Source organism: Giraffa tippelskirchi, chromosome 1 (genome assembly GCF_054371585.1).
Source record: "Giraffa tippelskirchi isolate mGirTip1 chromosome 1, T2T-mGirTip1v1.2.pri, whole genome shotgun sequence".
NCBI lineage: Eukaryota > Metazoa > Chordata > Mammalia > Artiodactyla > Giraffidae > Giraffa > Giraffa tippelskirchi.
The window spans coordinates 36,585,419-36,609,784 of NC_137275.1; the positions used below are offsets into that span (position 1 = coordinate 36,585,419).

Consider the following 24,366-nt stretch of genomic DNA (forward strand, 5'->3'; position numbering starts at 1 on the left):
AACTAAAACCAAAACAAGACAAAGAGAAGTGAGTACTGGAACCTATGGTAGCATTCTTAGGAGAGCTGGGCCATTGAGTAATCATAAGAGGGCACGTAGAGAGCCAGGGATGGTTGGGGGGTGTGGGGAAGTGTGAAGTTCAGCGAACTGAACCGTGGTCATAGTTTCTTAGAGATATCCTAATACCATAGACTTTTCTTTGCCTTGAACAATAGCTCCAATGGAGGAATCATCATATTCAAGTCAAGGACCATTATCACTGGATCTGCCATTAGGCACACCAAATCTGAAGGAGAATGTACATATCATAACAGTATCAAGTTTCTGTCTTTACTTAATATTCTTTGGATACTAAGAATATTATTTAATCAACCAATGGGGAAGGAGAGCTCAAACAAGCTCTCTTCTCAATTAGGCTCACAGAACACCAAGATAAGCTAACCAGGAGCCTAATGAGATAACCTACCAGATCACACTATTCTCTGGATAATTATTCTAAACGCATAAATTATCTTCCACAAGGGGACTGCAGGAGTATACTAAATTATTTCAAATGATAAATGTTGACTTTTCAACAATAATTTATACTTTGAAAGTATACTACAATTTACAAAACCCTCCTACTTATTCCTAAATATATTGGGAAAAAAGTACATTTTACCATTGAGTTAGAATTTACTTCAATTAAATTCATCCCAAATTCAGTTATTAATTTACTGGGTTATAGTTGTATGCTTGATGCTAGAAACAGAATGATGATGTCCAATAAGCCTGAATGAAAAGTGACAGGATCCTTGTAAGACTAAAGGAGACAATGTGTATAAAATATTTTTTCCTGTGTCTGACATAAGATACATACTTAATGAAACAGAGTGGTGTTTACCATTAATAATAACAAGCTATATACTCTCTGTATCTATTTTGTATGTGTTCACAGTATACTTTAAACACAACAAAAAAAGCTTTGCATTTGCAACTGTAGGAAGTTTGTCAAACATGGTCAAAGTACTCCATTATATGCAAGTTTAATTTTTATTACCTTAGGTTAAGGGTGGATAAAGCTTGGGAATTATGTTTCTACCATATAATGTTTGTTAACCAAATAAGTTACAAAAACATTATCATAGCACATTAAAGAAGCCTGGAGACTCCTCAGTAAGAATGGCGGATGTGTTGATCTTATTTTATTTTAATCAATATCAAATGTTTTTATATTTCACTAAATAATATTGGGTGTTATTGTCTCAAATTTGTGATTCTGTATCTTTGGCTATAGTCTATTTTTGATATATATATGTACCACACAGGACCATCTGTTTATTTTGAGCTGAAAAAATATTTTCTGTGTGTGGATTTGCTGAATGTAATTCAGTTTGGAAGTGAAACTTAATGCCTGGCATTAAACTATTCATTGATTATCTGCCAATGGAACCATGTTTATATTACTCATTTTATTAAAGAAAAATAAGTTTAAAAATGTATAAATTGGTATTGAGCACTGAGTATTAGGCTTATGCAACACACTATTTAGTATTGAGTATTGAGTATTTTTAGACTTATGCAACATCCCCTTAGGGGCTTCCCTGGTGGCTTAGATGATAAAGAATCTGACTGCAAAGCAGGAGATCCAGCTTCTATCTGGGTTGGGAAGATCCCCTGGAGAAGGGAACGGCAACCCACTCCAGTATTCTTGCCTGGAGAATCCAATGGACAGAGGAGCTTGGCGGGCTACAGTTAAAGGGGTTGCAGAGGCAGACATGACTATTCACGTCACGTTAGGCTTATGATCAAATATAAGAATCTACCTAAAGGAAGATTATACACACAAAATATAACAATGTGTTCACCAGCTTTATTACTAGTGTCTTATCATATTGGAAGGCAGAATGTATCTGGGAACAGTCGAATTTTTCTGCAGCATAATATTCAAAATTTCACCATTAGTTACATACAGGGAAGACATTTTTCAGAAGTTAACGTCTTTCCTTGGTTATTGACAGGAACTTATCTGAATTGAATTGCTAATGATGTTGTGAAGAATTTATAGGAAGGGTTCTATCATTAACTGCTAAGGCTGTCAGCCAATTTTATAGAAAAAAACAATGAAACCAAACCAAACCAAACAATAAAACAACAGTTTCAACTGAAGAGGGTGCCTCAACTGGTATAGCTGAATCTCAATATTTACTTCTGCTTAGGATTCTGATTCAGCTCCCCAAATAAACTCCCTCCTAAACACTGAGAGACTGAGTGATTCTGCCTGTGATAGATGATTCTAGTGCAGAATATTTTGTGAGTAGTTAGGAAGCAAAATAAAGGTTAGGGAGAAAGGATCCTTGGTGAGGACACATGACCTTCAGAACTGCAACTTCTATTGAGCCCTGCTAAGAATTCCCTTGTCCTTATTTACAAACCTGCTACAAAATTACCAAAGTAGACTTTCATTTCCAATTGTAATACATAAAATTGGGAAATATGTCTGAAAAGCATAGAGAACTTATATGCGTAAGAAATATATAATCAACCCCATTAAATTAAATACAAATTGTAACAAACATTTTAATAATGAAGGGCTTAAAAATAATAAGGCTTCTAGATGAAGCTATTTCTTTTTAAGTCCTGGTTAATGAGATGTGTGGTGAGAAAAATTACTATAATGGTGAATGCTGATTCAATATCTTATTTTTATTAAGTAGTTTATAGTGAGGGCTGTGACTATTTTTCTATTTATAGGGGCAGCTCTGGTTAACTACTTTGTAATGTATTGTGACATTAATGCACTAGTAAACTATTGGAATTTACACCCTTATTCAGTAATAAAATCTGTAAATTGAAGAATGCATATATAATCATCACAGGCATAAATTATGTGACCAAATGTCATGTATGACCACATTAGATTTAAAGAACAGCATCTCTCAAATTCACTCATCAGTGGGTAAGTGCTACTGAATTTATATACTTCAGCTACTTTGAAATATAAATTTCAACATTTCATTCAAGGTTATTTGGTAACGTGTTACTACATTTTCCATATGGTTACAATGAGCATGTTGGTCATAGAATACACATTATGAAAGAAGAAATATATTATGACAAACAAATGCATCAATTTTAAAAGATGTATTTTTTTTTCCCCTAAAAATGAGAGCAAAAGTGAAAGAAATCAAGAAAACTGAAACGAGGTAGTATGGCAATATGTAGATTAAAACTGGAATGATTCATACATTATATAAAATTTAAGAGTATGAAAATAAATGAAAATGTAATATAAATATATACATTTGAAAACAATTATGTCATTATTTTAAAAAAATATTGGTTTAAAAATAATTTCCAAATTACCAATAATTAGTTCACTATCAGTTCAGTTCAGTTGCTCAGTCGTGTCCGACTCTTTGCGACCCCTTGAATTGCAGCACACCAGGCCTCTCTGTCCATCACCAACTCCCGGAGTCTACCCAAACCCATGTTCATTGAGTCGGTGATGCCATCCAACCATCTCATCCTCTGCCGTCCCCTTCACCTCCTACCCCCAATCCTTCCCAGCATTAGGGTCTTTTCCAATGAGTCAACTCTTCGCATGAGGTGGCCAAAGTATTGGAGTTTCAACTTCAACATCAGAACTTCCAATGAACACCCAGGATTGATCTCCTTTAGGATGGATTGATTGGATCTCCTTGCAGTCCAAGGGACTCTCAAGAGTCTTCTCCAACACCACAGTTCAAAAGTATCAATTCTTCGGCGCTCAGCCTTCTTCACCGTCCAACTCTCACATCCATACATGACCACTGGAAAAACCATAGCCTTGACTAGACGGACTTTTGTTGGCAAAGTAATGTCTCTGCTTTTAAATATGCTATCTAGGTTGGCCATAACCTTCCTTCCAAGGAATAAGCGTCTTTTAATTTCATGGCTGCAGTCACCATCAGCAGTGATCTTGGAGCCCAAAAAAATAAAGTCTGACACTGTTTCCACTGTTTCCCCATCTATTTCCCATGAAGTGATGGAACCAGATGCCATGATCTTAGTTTTCCGAACGTTGAGCTTTAAGCCAACATTTTCACTCTCTTCTTTCACTTACATCAAGAGGCTCTTTAGTTCTTCTTCACTTTCTGCCATAAGGGTGGTGTCATCTGCATATCTGAGGTTATTGATATTTCTCCCGGCAATCTTGATTCCAGCTTGTGTTTCATCCAGTCCAGCATTTCTCATGATGTACTCTGCATATAAGTTGAATAAGCAGGGTGACAATATACAGCCTTGAAGTACTCCTTTTCCTATTTGGAACCAGTCTGTTGTTCCATGTCCAGTTCTAACTGTTGCTTCCTGACCTGCATACAGGTTTCTCAAAAGACAGGTCAGGTGGTCTGGTATTCCCATCTTTTTCAGAATTTTCCACAGTTTATTGTGATCCACACAGTCAAAGGCTTTGGCATAGTCAATAAAGCAGAAATAGATGTTTTTCTGGTACTCTCTTGCTTTTTTGATGATCCAGCGGATATTGGCAATTTGATTTCTGGTTCCTCTGCCTTTTCTAAAACCAGCTTGAACATCTGGAAGTTCACGGTTCACGTATTGCTGAAGCCTGGCTTGGAGAATTTTGAGCATTACTTTACTTGCATGTGAGATGAGTGCAATTGTGCGGTAGTTTGAGCATTCTTTGGCATTGCCTTTCTTTGGGATTGGAATGAAAACTGACATTTTCCAGTCCTGTGGCCACTGCTGAGTTTTCCAAATTTGCTGGCATATAAAGTGCAGCACTTTCACAGCATCATCTTTCAGGATTTGAAATAGCTCAAGTGGAATTCCATCACCTCCACTAGCTTTGTTCATAGTGATGCTTTCTAAGGCCCACTTGACTTCACATTCCAGGATGTCTGGCTCTAGGTGAGTGATCACACCATAGTGATTATCTGGGTCGTGAAGATCTTTTTTGTAGAGTTCTTCTGTATATTCTTGCTATCTCTTCTTAATATCTTCTGCTTCTGTTAGGTCCATACCATTTCTGTCCTTTATCGAGCCTATCTTTGCATGAAATGTTCCTTTGGTATCTCTAATTTTCTTGAAGAGATCTCTAGTCTTTCCCAATCTGTTGTTTTCCTCTATTTCTTTGCACTGATCGCTGAGGAAGGCTTTCTTATCTCTCCTTGCTGTTCTTTGGAACTCTGCATTCAGATGGGAATATCTTTCCTTTTCTCCTTTGCTTTTCGCTTCTCTTCTCTTCCTAGCTATCTGTAAGGCCTCCTCAGACAGCCATTTTGCTTTTTTGCATTTCTTTTCCATGGGGATGGTCTTGATAGTTCCCTATATCAAATACTTAAAGCAAAATCACTATTAAAAAAAAAGTAGCAAGTAATACAAAATGTTTGGGGTGAGAATAGAATAAAATGCGGAGAAGGCAATGGCACCCCACTCCAGTACTCTTGCCTGGAAAATCCCATGGATGGAGGAGCCTGGTAGGCTACAGTCCATGGGGTCGCTAAGAGTCGGACACGACTGAGCGACTTCACTTTCACTTTTCCCTTTCATGCACTGGAGAAGAAAATGGTAACCCACTCCAGTATTCTTGCCTGGAGAATCCTAGGGACGGCGGAGCCTGGTGAGCTGCCATCCATGGGGTCACACAGAGTTGGACACGACTGAAGCTACTTAGCAGCAGCAGCAGCAGCAGAATAAAATGGCAAAATATCAGAAGAAATCTGATATATAATTATATGTTGGGTAAATGATACTTTCTACTGAAAAATCCCCTGTGATAACATTGGTAAATATATTGTTATTACTGTCATTCATTTGTTAAGTTGTGTCCTGCTCTTTTTGACTCCATGGACTGCAGCACACCAGGCTTCTCCAACCTCCATTATCTTCCTGGAGTTTGCTCAAATACATATCCATTGAGTCAGTGATGCTAACTAATCTCATTCTCTGCCGCTCCCATCTTTTGTCTTCATTTCAAGCATTGGTGTCTTTTCCAATGAAGCTCTTTTCTTCACCTCAAGTGGTCAAAGTATTGGAGCTTCAGCTTCAGAAACAGTCCTTCAAATGAATATTCAGGGTTGATTCCTTTAGGATTGACTGGTGTGATCTCCTTGCATTCCATGGGACTCTCAAGGGTCTTCTCCAGTATCACAATTTGAAAGGATCAATTCTTTGGTACTCAGCCTACTTTATGGCCTAATTCTCACATCTGTCCATGACTACTGGAAAAAACATAGCCTTGACTATATGGACCTTTGTGGGCAAAGTGATGTCTCTGGTTTTTAATGTGCTGTCTAGCTTTGTCACAGCTTTCTTTCCTACATTCTAAACATCATTTTGTAGTGCTTTTTTGATGTCAAAAACTTAAGTATGATATTCTATGAAAATATAGTCAAGTCTGTAAAATACTCAAGGAGTTATTATGTATATAGCAAGAATTTCTAAAACATGAACATCCATGTACACTAGTGGAGACTGGCATAGGAAGAGAGTGAAAGAATACAGTGAACTGTAAATTAGTGGGGGGGAGGGGAATATCAAGACATAGCTCTCATAGTCTCAACATATATAAAATTATGGAAGAAAAGTAGAAAAGAAAAGCTAAAATAGCTAGTGTGGTTTTTCAGGTAGTTCAAAGTATATTGCTATATAATCTAACAAAAACTATTTGAGATAGAATTCCAAAATAAAGAAGTTAATTTATCTTATTGCATATGTTCAAATAAAAATCTATCATATGCATGAGATATTCTCTCTTTATATAAAGATAATTTATAGGTCATTTGTGTCATTTGACTTCATAAAAACATCAAAAATATACAGTGTAATTAAAAATAGTAAATGATGATAAATGAGGAGTGATAGTTGAAAGGAAATATTTTTGTTTCCAAAGTAATGACATTGCCTACTCTACACTATTTCCAATATTTGTTTTTAAATTAAATATTAAATAGTTTTAATAAAAAAAACAAGATCTTTTGTACTACAATTTTGGTGATTTATACAAACCTCTTTATCTAATTAAATGTTCATTTAAAAAAGGTTCAGAACTATAACACATGAGCTAATAACTATAACTGTAATTGTATTAATCAGAGTAGTTTAAGAGGGTCTTGGGCATATAGAAGAAAGATTTGAGAACTATAAGTTATCAAGATAATCCTTCTAAGGTAGAGAGCACAATTTGAGGTGGCTCAGATGGTAAAAAATAAAACTACCTCCAATGCAGGAGACCCGAGTTTGATCCCTGGGTTCGGAAGATCCTCTGGAGAAGAGAATGGCTACCCACTCCAGTATTCTTGCCTGGAGAATTCCAAGAACAGAGAAGCAGGTGGGTTGCAGCCCATGGGGTCACAAAAAGTCGGACATGAGTGAGGGACCAACACTTTCACATTTTCATAAAGCAGGGAAACTGTTGGATTCTAGTAATTCATTCTTCACCAGGTCAGTATCATCACTACTTTTGCTACGATGATGCCACTTTAAAGTGAAGCTCTTAATAAATGCCAACTAACTCTTCAGAGTATAGTTTATGCCAAGTTATTTGCCAGGAACTTGACACTAACTATTTCACTTAATCATCCTTATAAACTTGCCAGGGTTGCATTACTATCCTTGTGTTACAGATGACAGACAGAAGCTGCTTAAGGTCATGCAGGTTTGCCTGACTTCAAGGACAAATTTCTTCCCATATGCCACAGCAGCAAACCCAAAAGTACATACTAATAGCCACAATTTATCTAGGGCTTATCAGATGCCAGACTCTAATCTATATTATCCCTAAACCTCACAAAGACACTGTTGAGTTCTTATTTCTGTCTTCTGTTGACAGAATTAAAGACAGCAGTTAAGGAATTAAAGACAAGAAAAGTCTAGAACTCCCAAGTTTAAAATTATTGTCTCTAAATCCCTTTATTTTATCACTCAATTTTTGTCAAATTTTATTCTAAACTTATTTTATTCTACCTGCCTAGCTATAGTAGGTTGCTTGTATGTGTGGTAAGTCGCTTCAGTCATGTCCAACTCTGTGACCCTATGGATCGTAGCCTGCCAGACTCCTCTGTCCGTGGGATTCTCCAGGCAAGAATACTACAGGTTGACATGGCCCGAATTCCTTTCCTTCTATCCACGGTCCTCCAGACTGTGGTTCCTTCTTCAACAGATGCAGTCTATTTCTTAAGTCTGGGGATGATTATGTGACTGACGGGCCAATAGGACATAACAAACATGGCACAAGCAAAGTCTTGAACAATACCTGAACTTTGGGAATTTCCTACTTACTGCTGGGAATTCTGTCACAATGGGAATGAGCTGGTGCTAGCCTGCTAGAAGATGAGAGTCATGGCTACAACCCAGATGATATCAAAGAAAGAAAGTGAAGTTGCTCAGTTGTGTCCAACTCTTTGGGACCCCATGGACTGCAGCCTACCGGGCTCCTCCGTCCATGGGATTTTCCAGACAAGAGTACTGGAGTGGGTTGCCATTTCCTTCTCCAGTATATCTTCCTGACCCAGGGATCAAACCTGGGTCTCCCCGTTGCAGTAGATGCTTTACTGTCTGAGCCACCAGGGAAGCCCCAAGATGATATCAAGATGGCTACCAAACCTGTAAGTGAGTTTCCTCCCCTGAAAAACCAACCAGTCTGCTAAGTACTAAGCATCCAGTCTCAGTAAAGTCAGTACACATGCAATGCAACCAATTCTGAGAACTATAAAAAATGTTTCTTGATTTAAGCCACTAAATTCTGGAGTGGATCATTATACTACTCTACTCATGACTGTACAGTACTCTTCCCAAATTATACTGAGACTATGTATGAAGAACTGAATTAAAGTCACTAACTTGCATAAGTAGGCCTCCACCTCTGGTGGAAATGACATTCTACTAAGAATTAGCAAGGTTAAAACAAGGCTTCCATTCATAATTCATATTTCCCTCATGAGGAGAAATTACATTATAAGCATTCAGGTAACTAATCAGTATAGAAATCATAGAGGTATTTCTGCTCTTTCCCTTATATCTGTTCAATCAGTGTTATGTCTCTTCAAAATACTTCTCAGACCCGACTACTGCCACCAATACACTGTTAATTTCCCATTCATCTTTTACCTGGATTATTGAATCAGCCTCTCTCTGTTAATCTTGCATCATCTACATTGACAGTGATATTTTTCTGATATCAAGAACTGATAATGTTATAATGTAACACCACACTAACTTAATTAAAAATATTTGATGACTTTCTTTTTCCAGGATAAAAGACAAACTCCTTGGCGTGTGACACAGAATCCTTTCCAGTCTGCCTCATAATATCTTTCCAGTTTCTTCCTCTAAAACTGCTTCCATTTTACTGGGCACCTAACATATTTCCTTAAAAATATCACAACCTTTACAAACTCATATTTTGGTACATTCTGTGTCCTCTTTGTGAAATCTCTTATTATCCCTGCTCAGCTTACTTCTTGAAAAAAATGAGGATGCATCCTTCACAATATAGGTTGTCACATTCAGAAATCATTGTATGACTTCCCATTATGTGCCAAGCACAGACCAGTGGTTGGAGGAGAAATAATAATTATGACACTTTTGCCCTCAAGGACCTTACAAAAAAGAAAGGGAAACATTCAGCCTGAAAAAATAAAATGCAATGCTTTAGGTACAGTAACTGAGGCAGATACAGAGGCATGCACTTAGCTTTTGCCTAATACATAGTCAGCAAAGGCTTAACAGAGGAACTGAAGATAAAGCAGGGCATTGAAACACTGGTAGAAACTTAATGGGTAGAAAAGAAAAAAATAAGAGACTCCCAGCAGAGGAAATTGTATAGAGAACATGCTCATGAAAGACAGGTCTAATGATTTTTATTGCATATTATTGAAGGTATAAGAAAATATACTGTATTACTTTAAATAAAAAAATAACCTTAGGATATTTGGTATTCATGAAATTAAAAGTTGTGTCTATTATTACATCAGATTAAACATTATACAACATTAAAATTTGTTAATAATCCTTTAAAAGTAGAAAGATACATTCTGTAGATGAGATAAATGTTACTTTTAATTTCTGTTTTGTATGACCAGTTATTTTTAAAAATCTTTAAACATATGGCATCGATTTAAATATACAATTTTAATTTATACAATTTAAAAATAAATTTTATTAATACTAAAATGACTTTTTAAAAGAATAATAAAACATAAGATGTCAATTTGCAAGGAAATAAATTTGTCAATGTAACTTAGTTTGACATCTTAATTTACTAAAAAAAAAAAAAAAAGATAGTAGAAGAAGAAAGTTCCAGTAAAAGAGGATTTATCAAAGAATGAATATAATTTCTTTTTCTTTAAATAATAATAATAATAAAAAAATACAACAACTCACCTCTAATAGGGGGTCTTTCCAGATCAGAGTCAAGGTGAATTGGTGGAGAGATATATGATACCTGTCCATGATGTGCCTGCCCTGTGGACCCAAATATAAATGTTAAGCTATAATAATGGCTTTATACTTTTTGGTTAGTTTTATGATTTTACACATCTCTCTTCACACTGAATTCACAGACTTATAGAATGCAAATATTATGTGTCATCCAAACATCGACCAATTAAAACAGTCCTTATTAAGCTAATTTTACTGTTGTTTAGTTGCTAAGTAGTGTACGACTCATTTGTGACACCATGGACTCAACCACACCAGGCTCCTTTCTCCATGGGATTTCTCAGGCAAAAATATAGGAGTGGGTTGCCATTTCCTTCTCCAATTTTGTTCTTGTTGCTTTTAAATCATGTTTATTGTGAAATGACACGTTCAAAAACACCATAAAAGTGATTGGCAAGAAAAATAAAATATAAAAACTAAAAACAAAGACATAACAAATACAGTCCCCATTTTTCATTTCTAAAGAGACATTAAATACTCTCAGTTTTCTTTAAATGTTTCTAAACATTGACTTTTAATTTTAGCACTTATTTCAAGGCAGATCAGTAGCAAACAATCTGCAGACAGGCATCCATGTCAGATAACACTTTTAATAGCACTTATTTAGATAGCACTTATTTATAATCCTAATTAACTTTATATTTATTATCACATTATTTTTCAACATTTTACTTTTTGTTTGAAAACTATTTCTACTTGCTTATTGTATTTGATGGAAAAATAATAACTAACCACAATATAAAAAGCAGGCAGATGGATTCATTCTCTGTTTCTTGTGAAGTATTTTGCTAGCTCACACACAAACTTGTAATACACTTTCTGTCTTATGAGTTAAAGTGTTAAAGTTCCTTTGAAGACCAAGTTGCTGACTGGAAAAAAAATTCTAACTTAAAAAACAAAAGGATTTTCTAATGCTCAAAGTAGCTATAGCTTGTATACTGATAATCCAGTAAGAAATTAGAATTTTAAGGCAAGAAAGTATAATTACAGAGTTCAATTACTAAAGCCACTTTATATGAAAAAAAATTGGAGTACAAGCAGAGAACCCATCACTTTCTTTCAAGGGATATGCAGTTGTATTTTATACATTTACTAAAACACTTTACAGGGTTGTTAATCTCTTTTCCTAAACAAGGAAAGTTAATGATACATAGATTATGATAACAGTTAGAGTAACCTTCCCGTTTCAAGTAATATTCGACTTGTAATAAACTCTGCTGATTCCTTTTATGAGGCACATTTCAAATAATTAATATGGCTCCCTGTTGATAGTAGCTGCTGTTGCTCCCAGCATTTTTCTAGCTAACAGCAGACACAGTGAAAAGGCTGTAATATACAGAGCCCCTCGTAATGGTAACTAAGAATATTGTGCACTCACTGGCCATGTTTCAGTGGAATACTAAAAGCACTATTATAAAAGTAATAAAAGAGCAGTTGTGCTCCGTTATAAGTTCATGTGCAATAGAGCTTATTAAAATTTTCAGATTATATTAATTATAAAAACATCTGATGTTTACTTATGTTGCATACTATGTTGCAAAAACATTTTTATTTTTAAGGTCCTGTATTGTTACAAATGAATCAGTGTCAAACTTTATTGATCATGTAAATGAAAATAAGAGTCACTTTATATTGGTTCAAAATAACCTCAGCATGTAAAATAGTGTTGATTTCATGTCTAACTATGGAACACGGCTTTTACTACATATCGTAATACTTGCTATGTAAAAACAAGAACGGGAGCTGACTGTGGCTCAGATCATGAACTCCTTATTGCCAAATTCAGACTTAAATTGAAGAAAGTAGAAAAAACCACTAGACCATTCAGGTATGACCTAAATCAAATCCCTTATGATTATACAGTGGAAGTGAGAAATAGATTTAAGGGACTAGATCTGATAGACACAGTGCCTGATGAAATATGGATGAAGGTTCGTGACACTGTACAGGAGACAGAGATCAAGACCATCCCCATGGACAAGAAATGCAAAAAGCAAATGGCTGTCTGAGGAGGCCTTACAAATAGCTGTGAAAAGAAGAGAAGTGAAAAGCAAAGGAGAAAAAAAAAAAAAGATATTCCCATTTGAATGCAGAGTTCCAAAGAATAGCAAGGAGAGATGAGAAAGTCTTCCTCAGAGATCAATGTAAAGAAAGAGGAAAACGATAGAATGGGAAAGACTAGAGATCTCTTCAAGAAAATTAGAGATACCAAGGGAACATTTCATGCAAAGATAGGCTCGATAAAGGACAGAAATGGTATGGACCTAACAGAAGTAGAAGATACGAAGAAGAGGTGGCAAGAATACACAGAAGAACTGTACATGACCCAGATAATCATGATGGTGTGATCACTCATCTAGAGCCAGACATCCAGGTATCTGAAGTCAATTGGGCCTTATGCAGCATCACTACGAACAAAGCTAGCGTAGGTGATGGAATTTCAGTTGAGCTATTTCAAATCCTCAAAGATGATGCTGTGAAAGTGCTGCACTCAATATGCTAGCAAATTTTGAAAACTCAGCAGTGGCCACAGGACTGGAAAAGGTCAGTTTTCATTCTAATCCCAAAGAAAGGCAATGCCAAAGAATGCTCAAACTACCCCACAATTGCACTCATCTCACATGCAAGTAAAGTAATGCTCAACATTCTCCAAGCCAGGCTTCAGCAACACATGAACTGTTAAATTCCAGATGTTCAAGCTGGTTTTAGAAAAGGCAGAAGAACCAGAGATCAAATTGCCAACATATGTTGGATCATCGAAAAAGCAAGAGAGTTCCAGAAAAACATCTATTTCTGCTTTGTTGACTATGCCAAAGCCTTTGACTGTGTGGATCACAATAAACTGTGGAAAATTCTGAAAGAGATGGGAATATCAGACCACCTGACCTGCCTCTTGAGAAACCTGTATGCAGGTCATGAAGGAACAGTTAGAACTGGACATGAAACAACAGACTGGTTCCAAATAGGAAAAGGAGTACGTCAAGGCTGTATATTGTCACCCTGCTTATTTAACTTATATGCAGAATACATCATGAGAAACACTGGGCTGGAAGAAACACAAGCTGCAATCAAGATTTCTGGGAGAAAGATCAATAACCTCAGATATGCAGATGACACCACCCTTATGGCAGAAAGTGAGGAGGAACTGAAGAGCCTCTTGATGAAAGTGAAAGAGGAGAGTGAAAAAGTTGGTTTAAGGCTCAACGTTTGTAAAACTAAGATCATGGCATCTAGTTCCATCACTTCATGTGAAATAAATGGGGAAACATTGGAAACAGTGTCAGACTTTATTTTTGGGGGCTCCAAAATCACTGCAGATCGTGACTGTAGCCATGACATTAAAAGACGCTTACTCCTTGGAAGGAAAGTTATTACCAGCCTAGACAGCATATTAAAAAGCAGAGACATTACTTTGCCAACAAAGGTCTGTCTAGTCAAGGCTATGGTTTTTTCAGTTGTCATGTATGGAGGTGAGAGTTGGACTGTGATGAAAGCTGAGCGCCGAAGAATTGATGCTTTTGAACTGTGGTGTTGGAGAAGACTCTTGAGAGTCCCTTGAACTGCAAGGAGATCAAACCAGTCCATCCTAAAGGAGATCAGTCCTGAATGTTCATTGGAAGGACTGACGTTGAAGCTGATACTCCAATACTTTGGCCACCTCATGTGAAGAGTTGACTCATTGGAAAAGACCCTGATGCTAGGAAGCGTTGGGTGCAGGAGGAGAAGGGGAGGACAGAGGATGTGATGGTAGGATGGCATCACCGACTCAGTGGACATGAGGTTGGGTACTCCAGGAATTGGTGATGGACAGGGAGGCCTGGTGTGCTGTGATTCATGGGGTCGCAAAGAGTGGACACGACTGAGCGACTGAACTGAACTGAACTGATTCATACATACAGTGTATCATTTTATGCAACCAGTATCACTATAAGCTTTCAAAGGTAGATACTGTATTAGTATATACATATTTTTAAATCAAAAATGTAAGTAACTAACAGGCAAATAGCAAGGCCAGCAGCATTTTGACTTTTGACAAAAGCATTTGACAAACAAAGTTGAAGTTTGTTCTTCTATATCATAATATGTTTCTCAAAGAAGGCATACTAAACCTGGAATAAAAGTGTGTAGATTTTAGTGATTAAATTCTGACAAGTAACTGCGTTTGAAACTGTCACCTCTATATTCTAAATGAAGTAAACGGTCCCTTTGAATGACACATTTGCCTCTGTTCTTGGGATAATCATGTAACTTCAGAGTGCTCCACCCACATATTTTAGGCAGTGAAGGGGGAGGATAATTACAATTGCAGAGTTCTCTCCTAGGAGTGAGAGGTCTGAGCCCCACATTAGGCTCTGCAGTCTGGGAATATTGTACCAAGAAGACAAACCATCAGAACAGTTTTAGTTTTGAAGGCCAGTAGGGGCTTAATGTCAGAGGGCTGTGGGAAAGAGAAACTTCACACTAAAAGGACACACACAAAATCTCTCACATTTCAGGACTCAAGGCAAAAGCAGTAATTTTAGGTCAGATCCACAAGCTCATCTTGGAGAGCCTTGAGAAGAGGCAGAAGGAAACTGAAGCTCACTATGGAGATACAGACATTGGTGGCAGTCATTCTGAGGAGCTCATTCTTTCACGTGGAGAATGGTACTGGTATGCGCCAGTTTGTAATCTTCCCTCAAGTCTGTTAGCACTGGGACCTCGCCTTGACCACCAGCATGTTTACACCAGTACTGGGATGCATCAGAACAAGTAACTAACTAGGTGGGGCTGCCTTAAGATCCCCTGAGCCCACAGCCTCCCCAGGACACCACCCTGTACACCAGAGGGCCCAGGATACAGTCCTTCCTATCAGTGCACAGACACTAGACCTGGGACCCTAGGTCCCTGTGGCCAAACATACTAGGCTCCAGCACTGCCCATCATCAGTCAGATAACAACCCTAGGACCAGCTAAAACCATAAATAACTGCCATAAAATTTCTCTTGGATTTATGGTGAATGATATTCAACAACAAAAATGTGGTCAGCTCAAAAAGAACAAAGAGAGTAAAAAGCATGATAAATACATATTTTAAAACATAGCATCTGACACATTTTGCACCATAATTGAGTGTCTTATACCTAGTAGCTGGAATCAAGATTGCTGGGAGAAATATCAATAACCTCAGATACGCAGATGACACCACCTTTATGGCATAAAGTGAAGAAATAAAGAGCCTCTTGATGTAAGTGAAAGAGGAGAGTGAAAAAGTTGGCTTAAAACTCACCATTCAGAAAACTAAGATCATGGCATCTGGTTCCATCACTTCATGGCAAATAGATGGGGAAACAATGGAAACAGTGAGAGACTTCATTTTGGGGGGCTCCAAAATCACTGCAGATGGTGATTGCAGCCATGAAATTAAAAGACTCTTGCTCCTTGCAAGAAAAGCTATGACAAATCTAGATAGCATATTAAAAATCAGAGACATTACTATGCCAACAAAGGTCCATCTAGTCAAAGCTATGGTTCTTCCAGTAGTCATGTATGGATGTGAGAGTTGGACTATAAAGAAAGCTGAGCACAGAAGAATTGATGCCTTTGAATTGTGGTGTTGGAGAAGACTCTTGAGAGTCACTTGGACTGCAAGAAGATCAAACCAGTCGATCCTAAAGAAAATCAGTCTTGAATAGTCATTGGAAGGACTGATGCTGAAGCTGAAACTCCAATACTTTGGCCATCTGACGTGAAGAGGTAACTCATTGGAAAAGATCCTGATACTGGGAAAGACTAGGGGGTAGGAGGAAAAGGGGATGACCCAGGATGAGATGGTTGGATGGCATCACCGACTCAATGGACGTCAGTTTGAGCAAGCTCCGGGAGTTGGTGATGAACAGGGAAGCCTGGCGTGCTGCAGTCCATGGGACTTTACCAACTGAACTACAAGGGAAGGGATTCCCTGGTGGCTCAGATGGTAAAGTGTCTGCCCGAAATGCAGGAGACCTGGGTTCGACCCCTGGGTTGGGAAGATCCCCTGTAGAAGGAAATGGCAAGCCACTCCAATACTCTTGCCTAGAAAATTTCATGGACGGAGGAGCCTGGTGGGCTACAGTCCATACGGTCGCAAAGAGTCGGACACGACTGAGCAGCTTCACTTTCTTGAATATATATACCTAGAATTGGAATTGCTGGGTCACACAGTAAATTCTATGTTTTAAACTTTTGTGGAAATGATTTCTAAAGAAGCTGTTGTTACTCAGTCAGTAAGTTGCGTCTGACTCTTTGCAACCCCATGGACTATATCCTCCCTGCGCCCAGCCCCCTGTGTTCATAGGATTTCAAAGGCAAGGATACTGGTTTGGGTAGCCATTTCCTTCTTTAGGGGATCTTCCTGGATTAGGGATTAAACCTGCATCTCCTGCACTGGCAAGTGGATTCTTTACCGCTGAGCCACCAGGTACCATTTTGCTTTTCTTAGGGACACATTAGGGTTCCTATATCACAGAGATGTTTTTCAGGGTTTTTTCCTTGTTTGTTCATTTTAAATTGATAGTGTAGTTAATTTAGGATTGATAAAACCTTGAAATAATTACTATTAAGAAAATTGGGAAGGGAATAATCTCACCAAATAAACATAGAAACAAGATTTTGGTCAAATGCATATAGTTCATCTACATTGAGAGAGTAGAGGAAAAAATGATCTGGCCAAAACACACACACACACACACACACAGGAAAAGAAAGAGCAGCTCAGATTCTGAAATGAAAATGTGTGAACCATCCAGTGTTAGGCATGTCCAAAATATAGAAAAATGAAGGGTGCTTGTTAGTAGAATCTGAAGGGCCACTTTGCATTTTGGAAAAGCCATTTTTTTTTCTATCTTCAATCTCTCTTTCAACTTTCATTTAATTTCCATCTCATTTAGGAATTCTGTGTGATTTCTACTGAAGTTCAAATATAGAAAATACTTGGCCAGCATTAGGTACAGGAAAAGGCTTTTTCCCACTCTTTCTGTCAATACCTTACTTGCACATCAGAGCACAGAAATACATTTTTAGAACCATAGAATTTGGACATCTGAAGACATTTGATAGCATATAGTCACAAACATTTTAAAATAAGAAAACTGACATCTTGAGAAATTGGTGACTTTCAAAAGCCAAATCAAGCCAGTGGTTGTCAAGAATGATGTTAGAGGAACAGTGATAAAGGGGATGCAGCTAGCCCGCAGAAAACTGCCCTCAACTTCTTCTTACCTCTGAAGTCTCAGCAAGCCATTATTCTCAAGGTATTTGGGTCATGAACTTTCACCTATGTAGAGACCTTAAAGGGTTGAAAACTACTTATTTACAAAAATATGTACTTTTTTTTTTTCCATTTGGCTAGGTCTGTAAACTAAAGGCAGCTTAGTGTAACAGGTAAAATCATGCCCAGGACACAGAACTGCCTGTCTTAGTATTGGGATTCTGCCACATTTGAGCCATAGAATTATTACTGCTGCTAAGCTGCTAAGTCGCTTCAGTTGTGTCCAACTCTGTGCGACCCCACAGACGGCAGCCCATCAGGCTCCCCAGTCCCTGGGATTCTCCAGGCAAGACTACTGGAGTGTGTTGCCATTTCCTTCTCCAATGCACCAGAGTGAAAAGTGAAAGTGAAGTCGCTCAGTCGTGTCTGACTCTTTGCGACTCCATGGACTGCAGTCTACCAGGCTCCTCCATCCATGGGATTTTCCAGGCAAGAGTACTGGTAACCACATAAGTTATTAGCCAGTAACTATAGAGCTGTTTAACTTCTATGTGCCTTTGTTTCCTTATTTGGATAAGGGGGATTATAATAGCATGGAGCTCATAGGGTATTCTGAAAATTAAATTTATACATATAGGGCTTCCCTGATGGTTCAGATGGTAAAGAATCTGTCTGCAATGCAAGAGACCAGGATTTAATCCCTGGATTGGGAAGATGACCTGGAGAACAGACTGGCAACCCACTCTAGTATTCTTGCATGGAGAATTCCATGGACAGAGGAGTCTAGCTGGCTACCGTCCATGGAGTCATAGGGCTGGATACATCTGAGGAACCAACACACTTTCAGCAATTAGAACAATGCTTGGTGTGCGGCAAATTGGTTAGAATTTTTAGCTTTATGATTATTACTATTTTAAATTCATTCATACATTAATTCATCACACAAAATAAATGGAGTGCCTAATATGTGACAGGTGCCTTCTTAGGTGGTTGACATATATCACATAACAAATGATAATCCACACTCGTACGTAGGGGAAGATAGGCAATACGCAGTTAACACAACAAATATTATATATGTGAGATGCTGAAGGCAATGGAAACAAATTAAAATAGGCTAAAGGGGAACTGAAGTGGGACTGGTAGGTTGCAATTTTAAACAATGATCTGAAAGGCCTAATTTAATTTCTATGAATAACATTTGACAAGTTCAAGAAAAGGCAAGAGATACTATCTGACTTTTATAGGAAATTGTAAAAAGATAAAAATATGGACGAGTCCAAATCTATTTCTGTTAATTAAGAATGAAATATCAAAATGTGCTGCTATCAGATGTTTTCCTAACATATTTATTTCAAATTTTACACACAGACACATCATTAATGTCACTTATAAGTAAAAGAGGATACAAATAAAATATAGCAGTATGTAGTTGGCAATACAACTTTGTTCCTGAAGTAAAAACACACTTTAATAACAAAATCCCCACTGGTTTCTCCAGTTATACCAACTTTCAAATCAAATTTTCCTCATTTTCTATACAGTGCTGTAAACAAATTTAATAGTTTATGGCCCTCCAGGAAGATTTCATGCCTTCTTTTTGTTTGTTTGCTTTAAAATTTCAACTTCTGAACTTAATTATTTCCTCTAGAGATATGACATTTTCCCCTTATTACAAACAATAAAATAGATCTCATATTTTTGTTCATGGGGTTTTTAGTGATATTCATTTTCCTTTTACCAGCTTTAGAATGATAGCAAGTGATATTTCTGCATTTCTCTGTCCTACCATAATAATGATTTCATGTGGAAGGTGGGAAACTATCGTCGTTGTTCAGTCAATAAGTCATGCCTGGCTCTTTGTGATCCCAAGGACTGTAGCATGCCAGCCTTCCCTATCCTCCACTACATCCCAGAGTTTGTTTAAATTCATTTCTATTGAGTTAGTGATGCTATCTAACCATCTCCTACACTATCAGCCCCATCTTTTGCCTTCAATCTTTCCCAGAATCAGGGTCTTTTCCAGTGAGACAATTCTTCACATAAAGTGGCCAAAGTATTGGAGCTTAAGGTTCAGCAACAGTCCTTCCAATTAATATTCAGGGTTGACCTCCTCACAATCCAAAAGACTCTCAAGAGTCTTCTACAACACCACAATTCAAAAGCATCAATTCTTCTGTGGTCAGCCTTGTTTATGGTCCAACTTTCACATCCATACATGACTACTGGAAAAATCACAGCTTTGACTATATGCACCCTTGTTGGCAAAGTGATGTCTGTACTTTTTAATATGCTGTCTAGGTTTGTCATAGCTTTCCTTTCAAAGAGGAAGCATCTTTTACTTTCATGGCTGTAGTCACCATCCACAGTGATTTTGGAACCCAAGAAAATAAAATCTGTCACTGCTTCCACTTTTTTCCCTTCTACTTGCCATGAGTGATGAGATCGGATGCCATAATCTTAGTTTTTTGAATGCTGAATTTCAAGCCAGCTTTTTCACCACCAGACACATCCACAACTGAGTGTCATTTACACTTTGGCCCAGCCTCGTCATTCTTTTTGGAGCTATTAGTAATTGTCCTCTGCTCTTCCCCAGTAGCACAGGGGACACTTTCTGACCTGAGGTGCTCATCTCCGGTGTTGTATCTTTTTGTCTTTTCATATTGTTCATGGGGTTCCTGAGGCAAAAACACTGTAGTGGGTTGCCATTTCCTCCTCTAGGGGACCACATTTTGTTAGAACTCTTCACTTTGACCTGTCTGTCTTGGATGACCCCGCTCAATATGGCCCACAGCTTCACTGAGCTGTGCAAGCCCCATCACCACGAGAAGACGGTGATCCATGAAAGGCAGGAGGGGGCGACACACACTACATTACCTTTAAGAATGGCATATGAGATTTTTTCTGAGTTTTTCAAATACTCTGAAAGTAGACGAGCCTCTTCAAAAAAGAGCTTAATATTTTTTTTGTTGTTGTTGTTGTTGTTGAAAATAATCTCAGCTACTGATAAAAAATACCAGAGATCAGTGTGTTGTATGTGCTGATGGAAAACTGGGTGTGCCTACTATTACAACAGCTTGCTTTTTTGTCTTCATATAGTCTGACTATAACCGTCTGGCATTCAAAAACCAAGCTTTCAGGTGAAGGTGTAACACCAATCAAAAGTAATTACCAAAGAAAAGAGTTGTAAATTTGCCAATTTAATGACTATCTTTTCACTCTGGTTTCCATTCCCCCCTTCACCCAATTACTCACACTTATTTTCAGTGACTTTAGTAACATATGAGGTAACAGAGAAACAACTACATGCTCGACTTACTGAGGATATAGTCATTGAAGAAGGCTCAAAGGTCATTGATGGGCTTCTCTGTAGATACTACTTGCCACACAGAAAACAAATAGAGTAATTTGAAGCAAAGGTAACTTCTGTGCGTTTTTTTATGTTTGGTGTGTATTTCATCCAGCAAATATTTCTTCAGTACCCACTCCCATTCTGTGATCAGTATTAACAGTAACCATAGGAACAAGAAACTGCATGATTCAATAAAAAGATTGCAGCTTGGACACATGTTTAGGTAATTGCAGTGAAGTATGATACGTACCGGAGAAGGCAATGGCACCCCACTCCAGTACTCTTGCCTGGAAAATCCCATGGACGGAGGAGCCTGGTAGGCTACAGTCCATGGGGTCGCTAAGAGTCGGACGACTGAGCGACTTAACTTTCACTTTTCCCTTTCATGCACTGGAGAAGGAAATGGCAACCTACTCCAGTGTTCTTGCCTGGAGAATCCCAGGGACGGGTCGCACAGAGTCGGACACGACTGAAGCGACTTAGCAGCAGCAGCAGCAGCATGATAGTACGCAGAGAGAGGTGAGAATCAGAGCACCGTAATAGCACTGAACTGAAGTAAGTGCAGCGAGGGAAGAATAGGATCCGAAGAAAGATGAGACTGAGGGATCAGCAAGTAGCAATGTAGTTAATGAGCATGGCAGGCACGGGGCAGTAGAAGGAAGGATATGAGGTAACGCCTGCCAACAAAATGAGTGGGAGGGATACAGGACAGGAATCCACAAAGGAGGGTAGGCAGAAAAAGCCAATTAAAGTAACATAAAAATTCAAAAATGTATAAAAAAGGAAAGAATTAAAAAATACATGTGAAGGAGAATAGACTATAGCACTCCAAAGCATGCCACTCTGACTTACTGATTATTCTGAATTAAAGTTACTTGAGAAACAAATGATGCATAAAGATACTCTGGCCCTTCTTGGTCTCCCTGAAAGCAGGACATAAATCTCCCATGCAAAAGGTATCCTCTCTGCACCAGGAGGACAGAAGGCATCACTGTCCCAGAGACAGGGCTGAGAAAGCTGCATAAACAAGCCTTGTTACTTCTTCACTAATTTACTGCCCCAAGTTCATACCTTTTTGTCTTACAGTGGTCAATTCTCTGAGTCATATTGTTGGGGGCAATGTTGTTTCCTATATCATTGCCTATACTGTTTCACTGGTCTCCTCCCATGCCTCTTTCCCCATCCCAGAATATGGGATGCAAACCCCAAACATCATATAATTTCATCTGTAAACATCTGTAAATTACTTGAGATGTGTCTTTAAAATAAGAGTTCTTTAAAACAACCACAACCAAAACCATTATGGTAACAACCAAAACGCCATTATGATATCTAAAAATTAAGAGGATACACTGTGAAAGGAATTTAGTGTAAAATTCAATGGAGCAATTTTCAGGAAGAATTAACTTTCATATCTGAGAGAAATGAAACCTGTCGGCCTGCAAAATACCTCATTGGTTGTAGGTTTGAAATTGTATTGGATGGAGGAATGTTTTATATTGATGATGAATTTCAGGTGCTCACAGATATAGAGGAGGAATCTATTTTATAAAACCATACAAATGCTTCCCTTTCTTTCACAAGTGTGAAAAATAGACTTGGTGGTTAAAATGACAAACACTGAATTTTGGAGGCATCACTTCAAAATTATTCCTTGAAGTCTCAAAAGCCTATTGTAGCAAGCATTACAAAAATAAAATAGAAAGAGAATAGAAAAAGGAAAATGAATCAGAGCATTTCTTTTTCCTGAATTTCTAGTTTTTATAGAAAAAAACATAGTCCTCTTTCAGTAGTTTTTATAGTCCTTTAAGAACAAAGAGGAATGAACATTTTGAATACTGAAGATAATATTAATAAAAATGATTATTTTCTACAAGACTAATATCAAGAAACACTGTGTGAGGTAAATGTTGCTTCCCATTATAGAAATGCAGTAACAAAAGCTTTATAAGGTTAAGTGTATTTTCAAAGGTTACACAACAGTGTGGGTGGGAATCAGGTTTCAAGTCCAGAGACTGTTTTTAGAATATAGCTTACTGCCTCCACATCCTATAAATATACCCACGAGGGTGGAGAGAGGCAAATACACTAAAATTCTGAATTTTTTAGTTCTCCTTTTCTAAGCTAACATAAAACTAAGTATTTACATTACTAAATCACAGAACAATCGGGATTCTAAAATTACTTTCCTCAAACAATGGGCAAAACATTATGTACTATTTAACAATAGGTTAACTGTGTTAGTCTTCCCCTGGAAATTTTAATTTTATTTTAATGGAGGTCTTAAAAATGATAAGGTTCAGTAACACAGATCTGCTTGAATCATTTTGAATCCAAAAGCTAGAAAAAAAGACTTTTGAGGCAGTCTTCCTCTTCATACACAAACTCAAATCTTTCCTAATGTTTATCATCATTATACTAACCCCATGCTCTGCATAAGAAGAAAATACTATTGAAGTTAGGTAATATTCAGACCTATTCCACTGAGAGTATGTGTGCAGGGTGGAGAACTGTGACAAGCTAGACTGGAAAAAACATAGGGAAACCTAATGACCAGAATTGTGATATTGGCATGAAAACAGGGGTCATAAACTTTAGTTGGTCAATCAGCACAGGCCATACAAGAGGCTGTTTCTAAGACTTTTTCTCTTCCAGAGAAATTCTGATTTAGGAATTATAGTCTCCTCAGATATTCTGCCTATAGTTTATGGTAGATAGAACAACAGTCCTCCAAAGATGCCTATCTCCTAATCTTCAGAATCTGTGAATAAGTTATTTTATGTGGCAGGAGGGACTTTATAGATGTGATTATGGTTGAGATGGATAGATTATCCTTATATCTGCAGTTCTTGAAAGTCAAAAAGGTAGGCAGAAGAGTAAGTCAGATTGATGCAATGTGAGAAACACTAAATAAGTCATTTCTGGCTCTTAAGATGGAGGAAGGGAACCAGAATCAAGGAATCAGGCCTGCTTCTAGAACTGAAAAATATAAAGATCCTTCACAGTCTACAGAAAGAACTACTTTTAGTCTAATAAAACCTATGCTGAACTTCCATCTTAGAGAAATATAAAGAAATAATAAATCACCATTGTTTATCCTTCTAAGTTTGTGTGGTACTTTGTTCTATCAGTGATAGAAAACTACGACATGATATAATAAGTAGTGATGTGCTTAGTTGCTCAGTCATGTCTGACTCTTTGAGACCCCATGGACTGTAGCCCATCAGGCTGCTCTGCCCATGGGATTCTCTAGGAAAGAATATTGGAGTGGGTTGCCATTCCCTTTTCCAGGGGATCTTACTGACCTAGGGATCAAACCCAGACCTCCTGCATTGCAGGCAGATTGTTTATCATCTGATCCACC

General features: G+C 37.7%; 1 protein-coding gene across 15 annotated transcripts in view; it reads right to left on the minus strand.

Annotated features, from left to right (window-relative positions):
- Positions 1 to 24,366, minus strand: part of ADGRL3 (adhesion G protein-coupled receptor L3) — an 885,081-nt gene that overhangs the window by 237,557 nt on the left and 623,158 nt on the right. For all 15 annotated transcript variants that reach the window (XM_081506859.1, XM_081506741.1, XM_081506647.1 and 12 more), the window contains one exon: positions 10,366 to 10,446. In XM_081506859.1, coding sequence (XP_081362985.1) covers positions 10,366 to 10,446 — 81 coding nt within the window. The remainder of the gene's footprint in view (positions 1 to 10,365; positions 10,447 to 24,366) is intronic.